Source organism: Prinia subflava, chromosome 15 (assembly GCF_021018805.1).
Source record: "Prinia subflava isolate CZ2003 ecotype Zambia chromosome 15, Cam_Psub_1.2, whole genome shotgun sequence".
In the NCBI taxonomy this organism is placed as follows: domain Eukaryota; kingdom Metazoa; phylum Chordata; class Aves; order Passeriformes; family Cisticolidae; genus Prinia; species Prinia subflava.
In genome coordinates this window covers 9,519,249-9,544,456 of record NC_086261.1, presented here as the reverse complement: position 1 = coordinate 9,544,456, position 25,208 = coordinate 9,519,249, and the positions used below count along the sequence as shown (strand labels likewise).

General features: G+C 42.0%; 2 protein-coding genes across 7 annotated transcripts; one reads left to right on the top strand and one right to left on the bottom strand.

Moving 5' to 3' along the window:
* The first annotated feature begins 1,065 nt into the window (after positions 1-1,065).
* On the top strand, positions 1,066-5,349 carry RAMAC (RNA guanine-7 methyltransferase activating subunit). Of its 3 annotated transcripts, none has more exons than XM_063412670.1 (3): positions 1,066-1,169; positions 2,437-2,611; positions 4,177-5,349. In XM_063412670.1, the coding sequence occupies exons 2-3, from the start codon at positions 2,445-2,447 to the stop codon at positions 4,391-4,393; spliced, it is 384 nt and encodes a 127-aa protein (XP_063268740.1). In that variant the 5' UTR covers positions 1,066-1,169; positions 2,437-2,444; the 3' UTR covers positions 4,394-5,349. The 3 variants fall into 3 exon arrangements, with proteins under 3 accessions (XP_063268740.1, XP_063268741.1, XP_063268739.1); XM_063412671.1 differs by lacking the exon at positions 1,066-1,169 and adding an exon at positions 1,177-1,540; XM_063412669.1 differs by lacking the exon at positions 1,066-1,169 and having other exon boundaries at positions 2,427-2,611.
* Positions 5,350-21,887: 16,538 nt separating this feature from the next.
* On the bottom strand, positions 21,888-25,085 carry C15H15orf40 (chromosome 15 C15orf40 homolog). 4 transcript variants are annotated; one of them, XM_063412229.1, is made up of 4 exons: positions 24,467-25,085; positions 23,556-23,683; positions 22,572-22,701; positions 21,888-22,391 (listed from the first exon to the last, which is right to left on the bottom strand). In XM_063412229.1, exons 1-3 carry the CDS (start codon positions 25,083-25,085, stop codon positions 22,609-22,611), a joined length of 840 nt encoding a protein of 279 aa, XP_063268299.1. In that variant the 3' UTR covers positions 21,888-22,391; positions 22,572-22,608. The 4 variants fall into 4 exon arrangements, with proteins under 4 accessions (XP_063268299.1, XP_063268301.1, XP_063268298.1 ...); XM_063412231.1 differs by having other exon boundaries at positions 21,888-22,701; positions 24,467-24,593; positions 24,673-24,855; XM_063412228.1 differs by having other exon boundaries at positions 21,888-22,701.
* Between the last annotated feature and the right edge of the window lie 123 nt (positions 25,086-25,208).

Sequence of the window (25,208 nt, the reverse complement as noted above, 5' to 3'; positions counted from 1 at the left end):
ATTTCGTATACACAGCACAAGAAACCGTTTAAAAATCACGGGCTTGTGTTGTGGAGATCTGTCAGCACCGCGAAGACACGGGCGCTGTGGGAACCAGGCAAAGCGGGGACCAGGGACACCGACACCGTCTCTGCGGCGGGAAGGGCTTGATGCCACCAGTGCCAACCTGACTGCTATTAAAGGTGACAAGCCTGAAGTTCTGAGGTTCACACATAACCTCATCTGTATTAGGGGTGACAAGGCTGACCGCCACCCACAGCACTGGGTGGCAGCGGAAATGTGCTGCTGGAGCAGGCGCCAGAACAGGATTATTTTGGTTTACACGGAGTTATTTCCCTGCCAAAAAGCTTCGCATCATCATACCTTCCTCACGTAGCAGTCAACACATCCCGAAGCTTTTTTATACCAGAAATACACTTAAATGGCATTACAGCCAGCCACAGACGCCATGCTGACTTCACCTTTTTCATTTGCACCTTTCGGTGAAAGCCCAAACCTTTCAGGTGTCGCCTCCTTGAAACCCGCGTGGCAGCGAAGGAGAGCGCCTCAAGACTTCTCCTGCCAACGCGCTTTGCACCCAACCCTAACCTGAGGGAAAGAGGTTCCATCCCTGTGCCCCGCCCGTCCCTGTGCCCCGCCCGTCCCTGTGCCCCTTGTTCCTCCCCGGTGTGCCCTGTCCGGCCCCGGCGTGTCCGGCCCCGGTGTATCTCCTGTCCCGTCCCGGTGTGTCCCTTGTCCCCTGTCCCACCCCGGTGTCCCGTGTCCCGCCCCGGTGTCCCTGTCCCGCCCCGCTGTGTCCCGTGTCCCTGTCCCGCCCCGGTGTCCCTGTCCCGCCCCGGTGTCCCTGTCCCGCCCCGGTGCCCCGTGTCCCTGTCCCGCCCCGCTGTGTCCCGTGTCCCTGTCCCGCCCCGCTGTGTCCCGTGTCCCTGTCCCGCCCCGGTGTCCCTGTCCCGCCCCGCTGTGTCCCGTGTCCCTGTCCCGCCCCGGTGTCCCTGTCCCGCCCCGCTGTGTCCCGTGTCCCGTGTCCCGCCCCGGTGTGTCCCGTGTCCCTGTCCCGCCCCGGTGTCCCCTGTCCCGCCCCGGTGTCCCTGTCCCGCCCCGGTGCCCCGTGTCCCTGTCCCGCCCCGGAAGAGGCGGATCGCGGCGGCGGCTCCGGCGGCTGAGGCGCGGTGAGGGGCGGCGGGCAGGGTGCGGGGAGGCCGTGAGGGAGGAGGGAGCGGGAGCGACCCCCGCGCGCTGCCTCAGCTCAGTCCGGCTGTGAGGGGAGCGGGCTCCGGCGGAGCCCTCGGGGACCTCCAGCCCCCTCCGGCGCTCTCTGCTCGGCCTTGGCTGCAGGAGGGTGCCGGGTGTCCCCGGTACGGGCCCCCGCGGAATGAATTTGGCATTAACAGGATAAACTGTGAGGGGAGCACCTCCAGCTGCTCCGGGGAAGCTCCGGCTCGTCCCCAGGGCAGTGCTACCCCTGCCGCCCTCACCCCGACTGCCATAGACGTGAGGAGCGGAGTTCCTTGGAGATCGCCCGTAATAAAAACCTAACGAGGTTAGCTGCTGGCAGAGGGAAGGAGGATGAGTTATCCCTGCATCCCGCAGGAATAACTCCTACACCTGCCTCGGGGAGGTGTGCGCTGCATCACTGGCGGGGGAAGGCTGCCCAGGGGCTCTGGGGGCAGCAGACACGAACGTCTGAGGCTGCTGCAGGGGAGCTGCACGGATTCCCCCAGAACGCCCCCCTTACCTGAGGCCCAGGCCGCTCATGGTGTATGAGCCTTGGGTGTATATTTTGTATATTTTAGCTCTTGGGGTCCTGCAAGCAAGTCTTTGGGAGACAGCAGAAGAGCTTATTGTGGAAGTCCAGAGCCAGATAAGGCAAATGCTCTAAATTATGTGGGGCTTGTTAAAGCAGTGGGCTTAAAACCTTTTTGATTTGCTATTAAGACCAGATTTTGGTGATGGACAGTACTCTGTTAACACCAACATCTGAATGCAAATGCATATATATAAAATAAGGAAACTAAGGCCTTAAACACAAATCCCATCAGACAGGCATATTATGAGGTAATTTAGCATCCTCTTAGGTGCTGACCTTTCCCTGAATCAAGTTATTAACACATAAATTACTGTGAATAAATCTGATTATTTTGCTTGTCTTGGTGTATCTGCAGGCTTTGCATATTTTACCGTAGCAAACTTTTGAAGTTGATTATAGGAATTTTCTTCCTGCCAAAAATCAGTATCAGGAGTCGATGGGGAGCATGTTCTGAAGTACTTTTTTCTGTGAGGCATCTATGCTGTTTGTCCAAAACTCAACAGCTGTGTTAATCTGAATGTAACTTTTCCTTGTCCTTCATTTTCACTATATTTTGATATTTTGATAGCTACTGCAATGAGAGTCTTTGTACATTGCTGAAGCCACTTCTGTTGTGTTCATGTTTAAAGTTTTCAGAATGACCTCCTTGGCTGACGTGCCCCCAAATTATGAAACGATGTTTGCTCATCGATTCACATCGGATGATGAAGAGTACCAGGAGTATCTAAAACGCCCTGCAGATCCCCCTCCTATAGTTGAAGAATGGAGAAACAGATCTGGTGGCAACCAGAGGAACAGAGAGCGGTACTGGTTTTTCTTTGTAGTCATTGTAGTTTCACAAGTACAGTTAAATGATAATTGATTTCAGAAGAAGTATAGGAGTCTGTTCTGCTCAGTGAACTATTTCCTTGTTACTTTTTAGGTGCCTATGTTTAAGAGAAATATAGTCTTCTCTGAAAAGTAATGAGTTTTTACATTTTTCTCTGTATTGACTGGCAAAGTTTTTGTATTGTGTATAAAAGTACTAACTTATTTGCTTTTTAGTAAAGAATGAGCTGGAACCACTGAACCCATTGCCCTGGGGTTTGTTATTGCTCAGCCAGAAACATTTTTCCAGAGGGGAAAGATGAGATTTCTGCAAAACTAAGCAGCCCATCTTATGCTGGATGATAACTGGCAGGAAGATGTGCAAAGGAACAAGCTACTAGTGTGATTATCTGTTACTAGCTGTCCAGAAAACATTTCATTTATAAGCTAAGTATTTGCTGTACTTTAGAAGGTTAGCCTGTATTTCTTTTATTCAATAGAAGTGACTGTAAAATCAATCATCCAATCTATCTGGCAAGTACAGTGTTATCTGCCAAAGCAAAATACTTTCAATTATTTCTTCAAGATGTAATTGCAGCTTTTTACTGAATTTTGGACAGATTTTTGAGTGACTGAAAAACAACAATTACAGCATATAGTACATTTGGCAATACTAACATCAGCCTTTAATATAAAGTAGTTAAACTCAGTCCAGCCAACAATTGGGAAACCTCCTTAGCTAAATATCTAAATAGGATTTGTGCCTTATCTGAAGAAAAGGAGGACAATATTGTAACTTTTTCTTGCCTTAGAAGCTTGTCATTAAGTTAAACACAGGATTACAAACAAGTGATTGTTTAAGATGTTCTTAAAAACTGTGTGTCTCTTTGAACTGATGAACTCTTACACCTACACTGTGGTCACAAAGTGAACTTTTTGCAAGTGTTGTTTCTCTGCACCACACTATTTGTAAACAAAATTACTATAAGGCAGCTCAGGCATTCAGAGGAATTGAGATAGGGCTGAAAAGACGAAATTGAGACTGAACAATGGCTAAATACCACTGATAAGGTACAGTGTCTTGAGTGTGAGACTGTGGTAGCAGAGTTTTAGCAGTAGTATGTATTTTAGGGAATATTCAAATCCCAGGACTCAGTGCTGTTAGGTAGCTGTAACTGTGCTTTGGCCTGCTTTGCCAAAGCTTTCAACCATGAAACTGCTGGATGGAACCTGGCTTTGATGCACCACAGCTGTGCCTTGGGGTTGATTTTTAGATTTATGGTCTGTTTGAGTCTCTGTTAAAACTTCCAGCAGTTCACCTAATGCCTGGGAATACTTTGTTGGGAATCAGACTGTCCAAATGTTGTGTGGGGTAAGAAATTAATGAGTGATCTCAGATGAGTGCAGGTATGTTTTCATGAGTTTGTCATATAAATATTTGAGTGTATTAACAGTTACATGACAGTTTTGATGAAAACTGCCAAATACAAGAGTTCATTATAATTCATTATTTTAGACTTGATATAACTTATGTCAGACTTTGCTCTATCTTCTCATTGCAGGTTTCAAGATGGCAGATATTTTAGAGGGGACAGGTACAACTGGCAAGGTGACTACAGATCTAATCAGAGGTCGGATAGGGGCTGGGGTAACAACTACCAGCAGCACAGGCAAGGACAGTCCTACTCATCCCACTACGGACAGTACGGCTACAACTCCTACAACTCCTACAACTCCTACAACTCCTACAACCCGGGGCCTCGTTACCACCCCTACTGAGATCCCTGTGGGCTGAGAGTCCAGTGATGCTATGTAACAAATTCACTTAGCTTTTAGTTTGCTTATTTTTTCCACTGTTTTATAGATAACTGAAGAATCAGTGTTGCAGTCCAGTGCTGTTTTTCTGTAGTGTGAAATGAAAAAGGGAACTCCTTTTATGAATAACAAAAGTGTATTATATGGAGTTTGTTTAGAGTCTGTAGGTTTTAGATTAAATTTTTATCTCCTCCTTTTGTCTGAATATGTATTGTGCACATTTTTCTTCCATCACTGAGATTTCTCTGTGTTAGAAACATTTTAGAAACCAAAACAGGTGAGGGGAGGGTAGGATAGCTGTGGTTTGTATGCAGCCTGTAGCAGTGGCACATTGCCTTAAGATAGCTCTTTGTGAAAATAAAATACTGCGTCTTTCTGTGGAGAAAATGTCTTAGTTTGGCTTTTGACAGTGAGAAGCTCATTTTGGTTTGAATTTCAGATGCCTTAAAACTGAGGAGAGAGATCCTATTACTGAAATATTTCATGGGGTCGGCATAGTGTCTGTTGACTCAATGGCTTCAATGTATCTGCAGTATTCCTCCTAAAACATGGTCTAAAAGTTGGGTTAAAAAAAAAGTAGTTAAATATGTATCTTCTTGTAGGAGTTCAGTGATACATAAGCTTTACCTGAGAAGTAATATCAAACTTAGATTATTCTGTGTCATCTTCAAATAAATTCGGTGTGTGCGTAACAAATTTTGGAATTCCCATTTCAGTGAAGCTGTAAAACTTTGATGCAATTGTAGTTTGTATAAAACACTTTGTGCATGTTTAAAAATAGAACTATGATCAGTACTGGTCTGTACTTTTTTCTGTATGGGAAAATAGCATAAACAGTGCAGAGTGTTATGCAGTTCTTAGAATTTAAGATTTATGGGGTTTTTAAGTATTCACACAATAAAAGTATAGTTCACATATAAGGATGTTTCTGAGTGTTTCTGAAACCTGCTTTTGAGACATTCAGGATTGCAAAATTGTTTACTCAACCAACAGCTGAACAAGGAGCAGGAGTGACAGATCAGAGCTAATACTGGACAGCTGTGGGCTTAGGTTGGAAGAATGGCCTACTGAGCTGCAATCAGAAGGATGAGACACTTGGTGATTAATTAGAAGTCTGGAGTTTTAATCCACTATGCACATTCTGCTCTAATAGGGTCAGAGTTCCCTGTTTCCCCATTTACGTGATCAGCTAATTTGTATCAAGGGAGCAGTGCGTGTCTTTGTACTTGACATTTCCTTCAGCTGCTGTGCAGAAACAGGGCCCCATCCCCGCTGACTGCTGAAAAAGTCATGGCATTATGTGATGAGGAGCACAAATTAGTGTATCTTGATTTAAAGACAGAGTACAGGAGTCAAAAGCAGAGTCCCCCAGCTCATCAGATGCTTTTAAGAGCTAAAGGGTGTATTTACCTAGAATCAGTCACTGTATGTAGCTTTTACATAGGCTGTGATACACAAGTGTCTTCACCTACCTGCTAAGTATTTATTTCCTGCTTTTCATATAGTACTGTTAGCTCTGATACAGATTTTGGTATGCTACTCCCTGAAGTATTTGCCTTGAATTCAGTTAGGAATCTTTTCACAAGAGGTTTGTTTTTCCTCTGAGGAGTTCTCCTGGATGAAATGCACTCCTCATTAATAATTAAATGAACCCTCATTAATACAGTGGAGCCTTTACAAAGGGAGATACAAGACCATGCAAAGTTCTTAGGCCTGCTCTGTGGAGAACCTGCAAGTCGGTACCCTTGGTGGAATTCCCATTTAATTCAGAATCATGAGCAAAGTGCCAAATACCTCAGGCTCCCCCTCCAAGGAGGAAGTGCTTCTCTTCCTGCAAAGAGCCTGACACTGCCAGCTCTGCCACGGAAGTCAGGCTGTGCCAGGATGTTCTTCTTCCCCACCATCTGGAGTAGCAGCTCACGTTGAAATGCAACCCAGCAGAAAGAACAGATCTGTTTCATCTGTTGCCTTTCCTCGAGCTCAATAACTATTTCATTATTTTGATTATCTTTCAGCTAGTGAATAGAGTCTTAGAAGGGTTTGGGTGGGAAGGGACCTCAAAGATCATTTAGTTCCAAGCCCTGCCATATCCTCAACTAGACAGGTTGCTCAAAGTCCCATCCAACCTGGCCTTGAACACTTCCAGGGCTGGGGCATCCACAGTTTCTCTGGGCAATGTGTGCCAGTGTCTCACACCCTTGCAGGAAAGAATTTCTTCCCAATGTCATCTAAACCTGCCATTCCCCCTTGTCCTGTCACTGCATGTATTTGTTAAAGTCCCTTTCCAGGACTCTAAGGTCTGAAGAGCTCCTCTTCCAAGGAAGGTGCTCTAAGGTCTCCCCAAATTCTTTTCCAGCTCTCTGCTGTCTTCATGACAGCATCATGAATCCCACTTTGCTGGCTGTGCAGCAAAGCGTGCCAAAAAAATGCCAGAAAATGGCAAATGCAATCCTCAGCACTGTGGGTGAATTGTAGAAGCAGATAGATCAGGATGGTCTAGGTGGAAGTTAGAATCACACATTTCATGGTCTTGGCTCTCCTATTCTGAGTTTCTTGATTGAGATCAGGAGAGAGACAGGCCAGTGCAGCCTCCAGGTTTGTGGTTTTGTATTCATGATTCCCATATGCCTCACCAGCAGAGCTCTCAATTTAGCTTTAAGGGTTTGTATTATTTACAAAACTTTTCCCTGGAACAATTATGGCAAGAGTCTAATTTGGGGAGGTGGGAGGAGAGGAATACATTGCTAAATACATGCACCAGACAGAAAGATAAATAAAATTCAAAACATATTACCTAATTTTCCACTTAGTTTAATTGTGTTTATGATAAAGTCCAATTTACTGTCTCTGTCCAGCTAGATAAAATCAGTTGAGTATTGCCTGCAATTAGAGTTTGTGCATTACAGTGTGTTAGAGGCGATAAACCTGAAGCTGGGTAAATTTAATATTTTCAACTTCAAACACTACAGAAATTGTTTGCTTTAACTATGCTGGAGATTTCAGGGTAAACATTAGAATTCTGTGTCTGGATTCTGACTTCTGGAGATCTCGTCCATCTGACATTTGCTCAGACATCATCATTATTGTGAATAAAACAAAGGTCAGTGTTATGTATTAAAAAATGACTGCCATGTTACAAAAAGTGTGAATGCAAATTTCTGAACAGGGCTTTGCAGCAGCTCTAAATCCATTCCTGAACACATACAGCAATTTTGTGTGGATTGTTAATTGATACTGAAGAATAATCATGCTAAATTACAGGTACTGTGGCAAATAACTAAGAAAAATCAATAGCTTTTATACAATTTCATTTTTAAAACTGCTAAAGGCTTTCAAATCACAGCTAAGCCCCTAGAAACTTGAATGCAAAATAAGGTGCACAGTAAAAAAAAAAACAACACCTCACTCTGATTTGTGAGATCCAGTTTTACAAGTTTTCAGTGCTATTCAGCCTCTATTTTATTCTGTCTGTGCAGCTGGAAACAGAAATGTGCAGATGTGCTTTGAAAGGTTAGTTAGAAGCTGAATGACTTTCAAGGAGCTCTCTAGTAGAGATTTCAGACCGGGTAGACAAATGTAATTTGTGATATAAATATAATCAACATTCAACTCCTGGAACAAGGAAGATATTTAATCTACTGTTTAAATATATTTTAATATATTGTAGGAGTTATACTATTAATTTGCTAATAAAATATTCTGCTTAACCAAGGAACATGTCCACATTTGCTTCATACTGAGATGTTGGAAGGAAAAAACTTTTTCTGTCAAAGAGAAGGTTTTATCTGCCATCACCCCTGTTCCTTAGGTAAAACAAAAATCTCTGAATTATACAACACCAGGGAATTTTTCTGGCTGGTCCAACTGTGTTGTCACACCTTCTCTAATGCTCAAATGGGAGGAGTACGAACATCAAGCAAGGAGGAAGGGAAAACAGGATTGCTCCCCCCTGCGGGAGCTGACCACCTTGGGAGCAATTTGGCAAAACTGCATCTCCTTTGCCTTTCATTTGCCAATCAGGAAAATTGCTCTAATCTGTCCCCTTGTCCCTGAATGTTAGAAGAGAGCTACATAACCCTGCTTGAATTATGCACAGCACTGATGCTCCAATGCCCAGAAGCTAAGCAAGATTATAGGGCAGATAAGGTTTTCCTGAAAGCACCTAGGAAAAATGCAGCCTTATTGGAGACACACGGAGGTAAATCTACAGATCAAAACTGAGTCCAGTGGCTCCAGCACTGCCAGGAGAGTCAATGGCAACTGTGCTGTGGTGGTGCACAGTGATCTTGCCTCTCAAGAGGCTTATTTTTCGATTAGGCCCTGCAGGCTGGAATGTATTTTTGTGTTTACCATGGCCTATATTTTTCTTCAGAAAGCCTGGACTGCACTTAGTGGTTGTCAGTCCTCATTTGCCTGTGTGAAACAGCGATGCCAAAGTGTTATTTCTGTACAGCTCACCCCTGACTAAGTACCCTGTCCTGTTAAAATGCACATTTATTACAAGAAACGGTGGAAGCTTCTAATACATACATTTTACTCCAAGTCTAATAAACACACAACAGGAGAAATCATATCACCATCCTCAATGCATAACTTCTGTGTTATCTGTGACTAGCATGAGAACAAATGAATGTTGTCTTTATCCTAACACAGAGATGCCTTTTTTTCATCAAATCATTCAGCAGCTGCCTTTTTTTTCCCCCAAGTATGGGGTCCCTTTTTATTTTGGGGGGTTTTACTGTATATTTTATAATTCAAACTTTGCTTCATTAATAAAAGATGTCTCAATAACAAGGATCAAAACTGCTTCTTCTCATTGTTTGAAGAAAAAACTTTATCTATTCAAGAAATGAGGTAAAGTCATGAAAATAACTTAGTAATTTGTTAGAGAACTACAAAGATAATTATTGCTCAATCTCATCCATGAAATAACCAATCTTCCAGGATTCAAGCAGAATCTTCAAATGGAAACATGTTACATGTTAAAAGAATGAACAAGACACTAAGCTTTTTCTTGCTTTTGTTCTGTGTGAGGAAAGGCAATATGGTATTTATATATCCACATAAATTAAATACTTAAGATTATAATCAGTACTGCTGAGGTAAAAGTTAAAAGCCCAACTATTTTGTAAGACATTTCACACAGCTTTTGGCCAGGTTTAGCATGATCAGAAAGGGGATGCCTTTTGTCCAAAGTCATGCTTGGAGTTTGTTTCTGAAGAAATCCTTGAAATGATACATTTTTCTATTCAAAATATGCTCAAGAAAAACAAAATTACAGTAATAATTGTCAAAAACAAAGAGCCTCAAATGATTACATATTCTTTTTACGTAACAAGAAAATTATTTTTTCCACAGCAAAGGCCTGGTTTTCAGTCAGCATGTCATCTTGATTTATGAAGGCCACTGAGACCTAAACCAAAGTACATTTAAGAATACTGCTTCAGTGGTTTTAATGGTATGAGCAGTTAAATACAGCATACAAAACCTCTGGAGTTTAGATCAGTTTAGTGCAAGAGCTCTGTGGGGACACACATTCTCCTCAGATCAAGCTCATATTACTCATTTACAAGCCACACACTTGAAACACAAGCTCTGAAGTGAGCTGAGGGAGCTTCAAGCCTGGGGTACACATATGCTCCTCTAAACCTCAGCTAAACTCCTGTAAGGATGGAAAGGAGCTTTACCTTAAATTGCCAACATGGGCAAATCCTATTTCTGCAGGCTTGCGGCTCAGAGGATACTTCCATCAGAAGGAGCAAATAATTATTTTTTGTGTTCTAAGAGAAAATGGGAGTGGAGAGGTGTTGTTACAGGGCTGGCAATGAAAGGAAGGAGCATGGCTGATCTAAAGGATTCTTTCATGGCTATTTCCCCATGTATCCAGCAAAAGAGAGAAAGTGTTGAGATTTGACTGCAGGTTATCAAGTGACTTTATGGCCACATCACAGCCTGGAGGGTGGGAAACAAACAACCAACAACAACAACAAAAAACCCCTCCCAAATACAAAAACTCTAACAGCAAATCAAATTTCTTCCTCCACAGACTCCAGGGATCTCCCTGTCATAGAACAGGCTGGCAGGATGCAGAATCTGGAAGCAGTTAAGCAGCTGGCTCATTACACTGGCACGGCTTAAGTCCTTAAGTAAGGTGGACACATCCAAGGGACAATAAACAAATCACTCTTTATTACATATCCTGCAGTCTGGGTAAATCCAATTGAAGAAGCTCTTTAGACTCCACCCAGTAGGATTTTAATTTTTAGAGACAAAATGGATTTAGTGCTAGATAATAAAAGCTAAGCCTAATCTTACTTTCTACACCTCCATTAGGCATATTCTTACTACTGACCTAAAAATGTTTTCTTAAATCTCATACTGTTTTAACTCTTGCCTTCCTATTCCTGCAACTTCTGGCACCAGGCCACTTATTTCAGACATAACTGTTTTACTAGTTTCTCATACTCTGAGCACTTCTCAAGACAAAAACTCTTAAAGCTACTATAAAAATCTAAAAATTCTAAAAAATTCTAAAATTCATATCCACAAAGGACAATTTTGCCACAGTTCCAGTCATTCTTCCAGTACTAAAAAGAAAGTGAAAAGGATGTTTTCAGAAATACAACCAGACACGCGTGTTACATGCTCAGCTACAAATCACATTTAAAGCTTTTGTGTCTCAGCTTCCATCTGTAAAACTGTGGTTCTCTGCCCTGTTTTCCTCTTCTGTGCTCTGCATTTTGGCTACAAAAGCTACCAGGCAGCAGTTACTCCATATAAAGCATAGGTATGGTGTATAAATCCCAGATGGGGTCTGTACGTTGCAACACAATGTATTAGAAACATTCTGGTGAACAAATTCATTTGTTTGTTGATTTTAAAATACTTCTTTAAACTGAAAGGTACTATGAAGGTAGTGACTTGTTTTAAACAGTGTCTTTATGTCACTTTATATTTATATAGCATACATATATATGGGGTTCTGCAGCCTAGGAAGCTCTCAAAGCTAGACCTGCAGTAAACACTAAGTGATTCTAATCCTGTGGGTAATAGTGGAAAAGGCCTTAAAAATTTAAATATCATAAAGACAGCCTCATCATAGCTAAGAGGTGTGGGTAGTCCAACTTGACAGCTAACACTGAATTATATAGAGCTGAATTAAAAACAAGGGGACAATCTACTCAAACTAGATTTCACATCAATAAAACTTGTGACAGTTACAGTATTGAATGTGCTATTCATGTATATTTAATTAATTTTATAAACATTCTCACACACATCATACAGTCACAACAAGGGTGAGCAAAATTCCAGCCATAGAAGCATTACAGTACTTGCTTTTTAAAAAAAACCCCAAGTGGATGCAAAAATGTTAATGTAAACAACTAAAATTACATAGTTAAACATCTGAGTTTCAAAAACCAGAAAAGGTAAAGTTGTTCTTTGCATCTACAGGAAAAGAAAATACAGTGGTGAGGGGAGGAATGGATGAGTCAGGCGTGATGCAAGAGGGGATGCACCAGTGAATGAAAAGAGTGCTAGATCAGCCATTGCAACAAAAGTATCTTATCAGAAATAAACTTTAATTCTAGAAGAATTAAAGAATCTTCTGAAAGGTCAGTGTCCTTAGTAGCTGAGAAGACGAAACCATATAACTGAAGGTAAAATAAAAATCTATTTAAAAGTCCTCAGTAATTGATGAGAACTGGAAGACAAAGACGGCATATCACCGACCGTTGGCAAAAGAACTCCTCCATATGGCATCTATTTCTCATTAATGATCTGGGGGAGGATCCTAGACATCCCAGCAGGTCCTGTCGTGACTTTGGATTCAAAGCTGTCCACACACTCAGCTGCTCTCTGGCTGAACTCCACTTTTGCTGCACATAATGAACATGGCAGTGCCAGGAACACGGGCGGATGAATGGCTTCTGTCTCCTTCCATCACACCTCCCATGCTACGTTTGAAAAGGTGGAAACCTGTCCCTAACCATGCCAACCAGGACTCAGAAAATCTTTGATTCTTCACATTTTCTGCTACTAGCAGAGAAACTTTCAGGATTCCCTCTGAAAGCTGTTCTTTGAACCCCTGGAGCTCATTGCCAATTCCTTCTCTTAACAATAGCTTAAGCCTGAGAGCTCTTCACCCACTACACTGTTTATCATCAGCTATGGATTGGTTATTTTGGGACAGCTTCATTGTGGAACAGTGCGTGGCAGTGACTTTGTAGTATTTTTGTCTGCACCACTTGGGATAAAAGCAGCTTATTCAGAGATCCCAGCCGAGTTCAGGATCCTTACAGCATCTACCAAAATCTCTATGGAGCACCCCTACCATTGCTTGTAAGAGACGAGTGGAGTTTAATATGACAATCTCAGTAAATTACACAAGAGTGCCTCTGTTTCAAAAGCTGAGAGGAGGTTATTAAACAAAGAAAATTACTGAAGGTAATAAAAATCACTGACACCTCAGTGGGAGTTACCTGGGTTAATATAAACAGGGTGAAGAACACTACAGACTTGAAAATAAGAAAAGGGTCCAAAGAGCAGAACTGATTTGAATTCCTATGGATTAAGCTAAATAAACAAAATTTTTTCTATAAGCATAACAGATATAAATATATCAGAGCAGTCAGTCCACAGCAGCATGCTGAGAGCCTAAACAAATGTTCTAAGGCATGAAGGATCTCGTGTGTGTAACATCTGCATCCCAACGGGGCTGGGGCAGTGCCACGCCAGGGCCCTGTGACACTGCCAGCCTGCAGGCAGAGCTGGGCTGGGCACAGCTTGGGAACAGCAGCTGACAAACTGCAGATTCCTGTGCAGAAACAGCAGGGCCTTCTGCTTTAACCAGCAAAACACTACGGAAGAATCACTGATCTGTAGCTATGATTTCATTTAATTCATTAAACAAAACCATAACTACAGATCAGTGTAAATCTGCGTCCACATCTCACTCCATTTCCAAGTCAAATTAACACATCAGTTCAGATCAGGATAAGCAATACATCCTGAATACTGATACAGGCCAGAATGTGATTACACCAATCTCAGTTTATAGATCTTTTCACTGAATCTTTGTCAGGAAACTTCACTATACACAGAAGGAAATAAAGGAATAAACCAAAGATCATATACTGAAGAAACAACTAAAATGGGTATTTTAATTCACATTTTTAACTTTCAAAGAGCTTTCAGATCTATATGGCTTTAAATAGTAATGATTTTGCCAAAAACATTATTTCCTCTGTGAAAGGTGTTAACAAGAAATTGAAAAGCCCAAGGAAATGGAGGTTCCATTTTTCACATTTGTGAGTGAGCCTACTCTGACTCTGCAGTGGGAGAGGTATTTATCATGCACAGCCTGTCCTCCTCCTTGGATGCTGTCTTCCAGTTTGGACTGGAAGCACAGTGTGTTAGAGGATCATTAACCAGGGTCATGTATATCATCTCCCCCTCTCAAATGAACACTGTCAACACTGCAACAGCCACAGAGACACTGTATAATCAGGGCCCAATGTACACACTGTGGCTCACTAGTGACAAAGCAGACAGACTAGACTGCACAGAAGAAATCTGTTTTTCCCTGAGACATACCCAGCCCAAAGCAAGGGCAAGGCAATGGCCTCATAGCTGCTGCAAGGCTCCTTGGAGCTGTTCTATCCTGCATGAAAAGCACAGAAACTACACAGACACCTCTGGCCCTGAGGGATCCTGCCACGGAGAGTTATCTCCAAATTCTATTAGCTGGCTTCCAGATGGACAGTGTCCTTATCCCCTGGATTACACAAAGTTTCAAGAACGTGACAGGAGCTGTACACTGTGAACACATTATGAAAGAAGGCTGGAGACAAATACCACCTTACACTGCCTTGTACAAATCATGGTGTAGGGAATGAGTATTGTTCCATGGAGCAAAGATCTGGGTCGCAGAGCCATATCACATACTGCTTTCACATCCACACACTCCAAGAAAACACCAGCTGCATGGATTTATAAAGCAATCAGATTGCATGGTGAGAGCTGTAGAAGTATATGGAAGAATTGTTTTCTTTGTACTTGCATTCCTGTGTCTGAGCACTGCCCAATTTACAGGAAACTTAATTATTGAAACGGAATTAATTTCTGTTAAGTTTTTCCCACACAATCCTGTCTCTTACATGGCACTCTTAACCTCTGTCATTCCAGAAATCATTTTAGGTTCCTCTTTTTCCATAAAAGAGAAGAATGCAATGCAGTACTGAAGAAAGAACTAAGTAAGATTTTCATCTCCTTCCAGGAGTCTCATGATCCACCCTTAAATCTTTTTCCATTACTATCTAATGGTATTATAATTACTGTTATTCTCCAGTGTTCAGAATAATCACAAAACAAATACAACCTTGATTATGTTCATATTATTATTTGTACTACAGGGGCAACAAGAGATTTTGAGCTCTATCAAAGGAACAGAGGAATGTGTATCTCCAAGAACCCCCACCTAATCCAGAATGAGAATTTGTAGGTTATTATAAACAGAAAAGACTGGAGAAAAGGGGCGAAACAGAGAGGTTGCTGTACCTTGTTTATATACTCTTATTTTCTTACTTTAGAAGTCTGACATTTTTCTTTTGAAAAGATTCTTTCCTTCATGAAAATGGACAAATAAGATGTATAGGATAATCAGCAGTCCTACTCTCTACAATTGGCTCAAACCTTATTGTTTAGGACAAGTTCTTCTCTAAAACCCTTAAATACAGTTATTTCCTCAGTTGCCAATCCAACATTTGTGACAGCCTTGATAGCTTATTCTCTGCTGGCAAACCTGCCTCCAGTCACAGTTTTTTGTGCAACTAAGAAGTCACAGATTTATTTATTCTCTAAAACCGTGGGCTGTATTTATCCTCTAAAACAGAACAAGCGTGTAGCAGTAGACCAAAGGCTCCTTTGTGGAGAAACCACATAATCCAGAAGACAGACGGGTGTCTCTTCTGCTCGACGCTGTTCACAGACAGCAGAGCAAAGGAAAGCAAGTGTTTGATTCACTCTCTCACACACTACACTATCAAGTGAGTCAGTTAATCAGAAAACCTGATTTAACCATTCTCAAGTGATTTCACTTAAACTGTGAAGTGTCATCCTCTTTTGGTATTGGCACTTTTCCCAGCAGTGACAATCGATACAGCAGAAGGGCTAGTCTGAAATTCAGAGACAAAAGGTGCAAATGATGGGCATGAATTTTTCCAAGTTAAAATTTATCTTTAATTAGCATCTTAATGCTTTCTTTTCTGACACAGAAGAGGATGTCTCATATTTTGAAACACTTTTTAATACAGTCCAGAGTTCTCTTCCCCTGCAGAGCCAGCTCACCATATCCACTAACCTGACTGACATTTCTGGCAGCAGCTCCTCCTGGTGCAAAAGGCTGGAGGCTCCCAGGGCTGCCAATTCAGCGCCAGGTGAACCCATGGGAGATCTCACAACGCTTTGGACAAAGCTCTGCACATCAGACAAGACCTGAGAGCTGCAGTTGGCCAACTCTGGTGTCAAGGAGATGTGCCAGCCTCTCACAGCAATTACAAAGTGTTAGCCCTGCTTTGCTGTGTGGGGTGATAGTTCAGCCACCAACACAAAAAATACTGGTGAAATGCAGCTGCCTTTGTAGAACCAATTTATCTAACTAAGATGAGGTGGTAGAATAGATTAACTATCTATGAGCAGTTGATCAACTTTTTCATCTGAATTTGTATTTTAACCTGCACAACTCTCAACAACAAATACATCAATGGATGCTCTTTTTATATTTCCCACCAATGGCCCTCACATGAATCTATCATTTCTTTCCTGTAAGAAAATTTCAGATTGGCAGGACTCAGGAGTCACACTAAGAGGGCCATAGGTAATATCCTTTTACCACCTCGATTCACAGATTGCCAGTAAGAAATAACTGTGAAATTTGTATTGCAAATAATTAGATTTACAGTCTCTGAAAAACTGACAGTTTTTTTTCCCCATTCTGACTTGAGTGCTAAACAGCAGAGGAGGTGTAATAAAACATCAAGAGTCTATCACACCCTCTATTCTGTGTCTTCCTTCCCAGCAGACTTTAGAAGGACACGCAGGACAAGCCTGCAAAGCCCACATGCCAAGTAAAATTGCTCCTAGCCCAATACATTACCCTTCAACAAAACTATTCCATGCCTCCTCATGATGTTTTCTTTATTTTTTGATTTGAGAGGTTAACCTATTATATAAACCCAGGAGTAACACAAATAAGGTCTGTTTCTTCAGATGGTCTGATCAAGATAACATTGGATAATCACAGGGCAAAGCCTAAAACCCATCCTGAAAATTGCTAAGTCCTGAAAATGAGCTAACAGGATTTGCTTATTTAAGTTTGGAAGCCAAGTGAGTAAAACCTGGAGCACTTCACTAAATTGCTCCTCAAGTAAAAAGACCAAGTCAGTTCACTGAAGTGAGCAGGAATTTTATGCAGCTGAGAAACCAAAGGTTTTCTATGGGTTTCTTGAGGAAGCCTACCTTACAGCAAGATCAGTGAAAAAACCCCTTCAAATTCAGATTTGCAAAGGTGGCCCCATAAAGCTGGCAGAATGTATGGCAAGCATTACACATTCTTTTTGTCTTTAAGTGCATAAAATTTATATAAACACCTCCTCTGACAGGGTCACTTTATTGTTCTTGTGTATTTAGGATTTATATGCTTTTCAGACTACTGAAAATAGATCTTACACCTTCTCTGTTTTTACACACACAGATACTAGACTACTGAAAGACCTTGCCTCACATCCACAATTTAACAGTAACTGTTGTCAAATTAATGTTTTCAGATATTCTATTTTCACATTTATCTTCTGCCAGAAATATTGTCCAGCATGGTATTAAATAAAGGAAAAATGTATTCTAGCTGATATGTCACAGGAATCACAGCAAACATAAGTCATGGATTTTGAGAATATTGTTGTAAGCTGATCATCTTTAAAAATATTTAACAAAAAGCTCCTGGGTCTGCTTTAGCGGCTGAACCTGAACACAGTGAGGAAGTGACTGAACAGAATCAGACATTCTCATTAAGTAAAATTAGCCAAGTGCAATTTGCCTGGCTAGTTCACTCTATGTATTAGCATTTAGATCCAGTCAGTGATGAGCTTAATCAGGTTTTTTGAACAAAAAGGAAAAATCCCCTCAAAACCCAGAAACCTGTCAGGTTTATTAGTAACAGTTTGCACTTCCATTGTAAAAAGGCAGTTAAGAAACTGAAGAAAATTGCCTGCTCAGGAGTGTATCTGAGTAGCTACCAGCAATCTTTCCTCCTGGCAGGAACATGACCTCACATACATGCTGGCTGATTGCTGTCAGATTTACTGGAGACAAAAGGAGACATTTCATTAAAGGGCAAATGCCAGGAGGCTGCCAAGAGCTGCCACAGGGCCTCACTGGAAGGGACAGGTTTGCCCTCTGATTGCAAAGATTTGTATCACAAGGTCTTTTCTCTCCTTCCGCAATCAATGCATCTCTATGGGCTGTCAGGCCCAAAAAACTGAAAAAGAAATGTGGTGGCATCTAAGGAGATAAGCATCAGCAACAATGCTGATGTGACAAACAGAGAGCAGAAACAACCCCAGAGAGCCTGGTCCTGCTGGAGGGCACTTACCTGCACCAGAACCGAAGGTGAGAGGCTGCAAGAGCACCCAGATGTGGTAGGAAGGTGGCTGCTGGGGCTGACCATGTGTGCTGATACCTCCATCAAATGTACCCCCACAGACCTTCTGAACAGCAGAAAGGAAGGAAAGAACTTCGGAGATTTTAAGACAAGCTATGGAAAGTAGCACTGGTGAAAAAAAAGGTTCCATACAAATAGCTTGTTTTATAAAATTCAACTTGGCAATGCCTCTCTTAGATAGCTGGGCACAAAGTACGTCCCGACACATGTTGAGAGCTTTGAAATGTTTTATAAATTATGCCTCAGTGCATCCTGGTTTGCAAAGCATTACAGCAACAAAAGCTGGCCAAAGCAACAGCATTGCTGCAGCCCTTCCCACGTGCACTGCACACCTACGACGTATTAGGAAAAAAAACAACTTAATGACAACCACCCCAGAATTATAATTTGTAACCCTGGTTATTCTCTTAAGGCAGACAACTGCTTTATCTGAGCAGCATGAAATGACACTTTGACCTCTGTTTGTTCTTTTTTCCTTGGGTCCATGGCTAACTGCTCTCTTTACAGCATGTTTCTATAGTGATCAACTGCTGAACTGATACTCAATATATTTCCCTTTTCACTTGCCATACTTCAGATCTGGAAACTCAGAACGTTATTGAAACAATATTCCAAAAACTTACCCTCAGGCTGTAGTGAGATGGCACAGTGGATACTTCATCACTCCAACTTCCCCAGCTCTTGAAAGAACAAATAAATGCAGCATTTATAGATGAAAGAAAATTTATCACAGCTCAGTAACAATTACTTGAGAAGCCAGTATATAAGGGAGCAGGAAGAAACAAATTCCCAATAGCTCAGAGAAGTACCAACCTCCTCCTTTCAGGCAAGCATTTAGTTTCATCAGCAGCTTTTTTATTGTGCACCAGTTGTACTAAGAGCACTTTGCCTCAAGTGCAGCCTCTTCCCAGGGAGTAACAACCAGGACAGATTTTAGAGGAGGATAAAGCACTGTGTTCCCCAAAGGAGACAGGGGAGCCCATTTTTAAACCCATCAATATGGCAATGAATCATCCTCCCAAGATAAAGACTAAAACATTAAGAGGGGAATACAGTAGGTAGAAATAATACAGAAAAAAAATTAAAAACTCAGCTGGTTCAAGTCTTACACATGCAAATAAGCATTATGAGAGGGGAAACAAGAATGAGATGTGAAGTACTGAGCAGGAAGATCAGGTGTATTTATCTTCCTGGAAGCTGGAAGCAGGAAGATATTAAACTATGCTTTCTGCTAAATTGCTGCTGCCAGTTATTGACAAAGTTGTCAATTATCCAGGATTATTTAGACTGATGATACCTGTGAAGAAATGAGGATTTAGAATCACTTGGGACTAAAAGGGGAGATAGGAATGTGCTGCAGATGATAAATGGAGTGGATTGAAAGAAAAAGAGCAAAGAGGTAGTTTCTGAGGGTATAATTAAATATCCTTAATTAGCATATTACACTATTACAATGAAACTGGCTTTCAAAGCTGGATTTTATAAAATAAATATAACTGAGTGGATGAAAGACTAAGACCCTTTTATACCGCAAGACTGGCATAAATTTATTCAGATAACTTCTATTTTGCTAATGTTTAAATAACTTAATCACACCTAAAAATTGCACTGACTGTGCAGGCCTTCAAGCAGTCAGATATTAAATCACCATTAGACAGATTTTACTGAAATTGGTCAGACCATGCATTAGGGAAAGAGGGCAGTGTTTGATTTCAATAGCTGAGTGATCATGTAGCTTAATGCACATGGATAAAGCAGGTACCAACAGGTAAAAGTTATGCAGCAACTGGCACCACATTGGTTTTAAAATGTCCAGGAACAAGAATTTATTTTGAGCAAGGATTTGTGAAGTGTTCTGAAATTCTTGGAAGAAACTTCTCACAAAGTATCACAAAGCTCTGCTCTATTAAAACATATTCTGCTGGAGTAAGGGATATTTGCTGCCACCATTTTTTCAATAGAATGAAAGACATTTTACTGTGTTCATGAAGAGAAAGTTGACAGGTTAGGATTTCAATGCAAGACTTGCAGGAGCTAGGCCTAAGTCACACTTTTGGCATTGTTTGGTCACACAAGTTTGTTAGCTCTTCTCTACCTCTCTTTTGATATACAGTGGACCAGCAGTTCCTCCCTCCCAGGCCTTTCACCAGGTTACATAAATCCACAACCAAGGTATTAAGGATCTAATTGGAAGACAGCACAAAAAACACAGAAGAGGCTGTCAGGTTGTCTACACGGCAACACCGCAGTGTAACTTATACAACCATTCTAAAATCATTTTGGTTACTCATATGACATAAATTGTATGTTTCCAACATGTAAAGACTTTATTTGCCAAAATTACCAAGAATTCAAGTTACTTTCATTGATCAGGAAGAACAGATGCAGAACGGCAGCTGAAGGTGTTTAGGAAAGGTGAGGAAGCCAAGGCAGAATCCAGCAAAGCCCAGGTGGAACATGGACAGGGCACTGAAAAACTAAACTGGCTATTTCAGGTAATCATCACTGAAGATCAACGTACTTCAGAGACTTTATCTGTCCACACAGCTCCCCCCTCAGTCTGTGTCTGAAGTCACAGGAAACTGTAATGAAATGCATCATTTCAACAGAGTATATAAGCCTTCAAATTTTTTTTATAATGGTTGTTGCAGCATCCAGTTCCAAATGTAATTTATAAATACAGAATTTCTCAATCTTTTTATTGCTGTTTTCTACTTATGATAAGAAGTTTAGGAATTAAGAGGAAAAACCCCCAACAACAAACCAACTAACACTTTGTCTTGGTTTGCCTTGCCTTAATTTTTCTGCAAGACTCGGCATCCCTCTGCTGGGCAAGAGCAGATCTAACAGCAGGGAGGGGTGAACCAAAACTGACAGAACAGTAAAACAGAATCAGCCTGTGCAGACTGAAAAGATGAGTAAGGAAAGAGGACTGAGGCAATGTATGGCTGCCCAAATGGCTGAGAAAACAAGGGGCTCAGGTACAAACGATTAAACAAACAGAATTCAGAATTTAGACTTACTTCTCCTGAAAGTAACATTTTTCATAACGTCTTTAAAATGAGACACCTTGAAGGAACTGTCATCTTGCCAAACACCAGTTTTTTAACTCCAAAAGCAACCGTTGCAATATTTAGGAAAACACTGAAAGACTTCCCAAAAGCAAAAGATTTTTGCCCACGAAAAAGTTAAATTATGAGCAATGAAGCCTGTACTGCATCAGTCTGGCAATGATCTGCACAAATGCTTATGCATTCATAATATTGTTTTCCAGGAGAATTATAACAAACCTTAAGCAAACTTTCAGAATAGGTAATCTTTTTTCCTTTAGCCACTACTTTCTTTTTAACATGACAACCATAGGACAAATACAAGACAATTTCAGTCATCAGCAGTGATGCAGAGGAAAAAACCAACTCCTACCAGAAACACGTGTGGTAACCCACACATTTTTGGGAAATGTCAGTTAAATCTTACTCTGACCTCTGAAACATGACAGATAGAGAAGTTAAACCTTTTTCTCATCAGCCCTGAAACTGGAGTATAGTTGCTCATTTTGTTTCAGACTTCTTGTTCTGTTCTACAAATGACTGCTCAGTTCTTCAGGGGTCGCACTACTACTCATTTTTAGACCAAAGAAAGATTGCAAAAAAAAAGGCTGTTTAAAAGTAGCATTCTAGGAAGAGACTTCTAGGAAACAACTTCTTTCTTTATTAAAAATACAAACACAAAACAAAGTTTGATACTACTTTTTGCCTCTTTTATTAAAAACAGTCATTACAGGTGACATACAATTGGCAAAGATATATATGACCGTATCTCTACTTTTAAGGAAACTATTTACAGACTTTTACAAAGTGTCCCCACGTGTGCAATGACTGGGTTCTGCATTAGTTTTTCATATTGAAAACTTCTGGTTTTCTTTCAGTTGTTCAGGTGAGTCTACTTTCAGTTTGTCTGCGTGATCAACAACAGCACACTGGCTTCAAAGACATTTATTTTAGCTATCTCTAAGTGCCCACAGTACCTGCTGTGAGATATCAGAGAGAAGAGTCTCCTTCACATCTCTGCCATCCAGATTTGTCCTTTTGTACCACTCACCACAGGCTGTCACTCCAGGCCTCTCACTTTGTTAACCAACCTTTGCTTCACTAAGAAAAACATTTACTAAACCATTTTGTTAAGGGACCAGGAAAGAGGACAAATCTCACCCACAGGAAACTCTCCAGAGCAGAAGGAAGTCTGTAGTGACAGAAGCAGATACAAAGACTCAGTTTTCTCACCAAACCTACAGAAAAACTTCAACTATTCAGCACCTATATTAACAAGGGGGGGTAGGGGGGAAAGAAGTATCTTCCTGTAGTCATTACCCACATTCTCAGCAGCACTACATTAAGTAAGAAAGAATATCAGTCCATATACCAAGATGCTTTCTCCTATTTCCTGCTCTTGTTTCAGGTCAACTGGAAGCTTCTTTTTTCAGTTTTTCTAAAATCTCATCTGGTGTCGCTGATACCAAAATCTTCACCACTTTGTCACGTGATTTACCACCCTGGTTTAGACAAACACAGAAAAAACCTGTATTTCAGAGAATCACCCTTTAAGTAAGAAAACAGTGCTATCTATAAAATGCTGATAAACAAATCAAGCAGCTTGCCCATGATTCAGGAAAAACAGAACTCATAATTTTGTCTCAACAGTGCTCAATTCCTTGGTCATCTTATCCTTTACCACTACTCTTTAAAAGACTTCTAGAACTACTCCATTAAACCAACAGATACAAATAAAAAGTACCATTTTTCATTGTGCTCATAAGCTCATAAACTATAAATGGAAATGGCTGGAAAGACTGACTTCAAGTACAATGAATTAGTAAAACAAATTATTTATTCAGTGCAATGAATAAAACAAAGAGTTTCCACTCGCCAAAGTCAGGACATGTAAATTCTAGTACAGAGAAACTCTTGAGGCCCAGCTACAACCCAAGTGCTTACATATGCTCTTGCTTATGTGTGACAGTTAAATGTCAGAATCTTTTGACTCAAATACAGAAGTTATTTTTTTTACAGTGAAAAGTTATTAATAGAATGCACATTCTCGGCAGAACACATATTTTGTGAACTCATTTGACATAAAAACGAGAGAATCTTTGAAGAACACAGAAAATATTAACTACAGAGATTTGAAAGACATTATCATAACTCTTCTGATTAAAAGATCTCAGGATCAGCCATAGTTCTTCCTACACTGAGTTTGTTCTCAGTGAATCATTCCACTAACTCAAGCACATTTTTTGAAGAGTCTTTCTGACTGAACTTGGAGTAGCTCCCTATACTCAATGTGTTTGTGTCAAAATCTTGATTTTCAACTGCAGTAGGGCAAAGCTGAAAGGAAAAAAGGAAATACCTTCTCTAAAATAACCTCACTCTTCTTCACTTGGAGCACCTTAGAGAGGTAGCGACACAGCTCTGCGTTTGCCTCCCCTTCCGATGGAGGTGCAGCAATAGCTACACCTACTGCCTCAGCCGTCACATCTACAACAAACAGTTGGAGGGTTTTATGCTCGAAATATTCAAAGCATCTAATCATCATTTCCTAAAAATGAATGCTTATGCTTTCTAAAGCATTTTATTTTAAAACCAAGTAAACGCATAGAATAGCAGGTGATGCCATTTTCACATTTCATAAATTCCCTTGATTGTCAGTTGGTACAACCAAAATAAACTCCTGACGATACAAGCAGTGAAGCCCTCATGCTGTGGCAGGGTGCAGTCATGAGCTACCAGCCTTCTCACCATGGGGGCACTGCCCTGAGCTACCCTCAATTTCCCTTTCCTGTGCAGGTGTGGTCCTACTTGGGCCCATGTAACACGACCCAACCCCAAAAGCCGCCTGTTGAACCAGTCTGCTCAGAGTTCCGCTGCCGGTGAATTCCCTGTGTTACCGAAGGCGCCTGGGTTTCCACAGCCCGTGCGTGCCGCACACACGCGGGATGTGAAAGCAGCCCCAAGCCCAGGGCGGTAGAGGCAGCACACGTTTTATTAGATCCAACTTTTACGGCTCTAATAAAACCGCACAGACCCTTGAGACACGAACAGCCAGCGCGAAACCACAGATGCCAAACGGAAGGATTTGGGATCAGGATTTCCCCCGTGCTCACCGCGCCACCCAGCGGGGACGCGAGCGAGCTACTCCTGGAGAGCCGAGCCCGAGCTCCTGGCTTTGTTTTTCGGGTGGGATGTTCTGATTTCCCTCCCTCCTCCCCTGCTCCTCGGGTGCAGCGATGCAGCGCCCGGTGCCCCGGCCCGCAGACCCACCTGTGACGGCGCTGCAGCGGGCGCCGGGCTTGGCGCGCACCGCAACCCTCACGGAGCCGCCGCCCGCCGCCACCACCGGTCCCGCGGCGGCGCCCGGCTCCGCGGGGCCCTTGGCGGCTGCTTTTCCCTGCAACAGAGGGACAGGCGCGGTCACCGCGGGCACCACCCGCCCCTGCCCCGCTTCCCTCTCCTGGCCCTGCCCGCACCTTCCCGGGCATGGCCTCGCCGCTCCGCACCGGAGCCGCCCGCGCCCGCAGGAACCGGGCCAGGCTCGGCATGGCCGGGGCCGCCCTTCCGGCAACCGCGCCGGGCCCGCCCCGAAGCGCCTGCGCGCTCGGCTCGGCTCGGCTCGGCTCGGCTCGGCTCGGGTCCGGCGCCCATCCCTGTCTCGAACAGCGCCGCGCCCAGGGACAGGGGAGCGCTGGCGGAGTGTGCACAGAGCTGGACGCTTGACACACACTTGGTCTTCACACGGCCTTTGGACACGCCAAACCTGCGTGACCTTCCCCTTTTCCCCCTTAAGAAAGGAAATTTTCTTGTTTTGTCTCCTGCAATCACAAATTATTACTTTAGTATAACGTCTTTGTACACGAAGCCATTTTGTTACTACACAGTACATACTGCAAGACACTGAATGCTATATACATACAGCAATGGCATCAAATTATTGTATGCAATCTGTAAAACTCGTTGCACACCAACAATCTTTAGGTTTATACTAATTTTTTTAGTAGTAGAATAT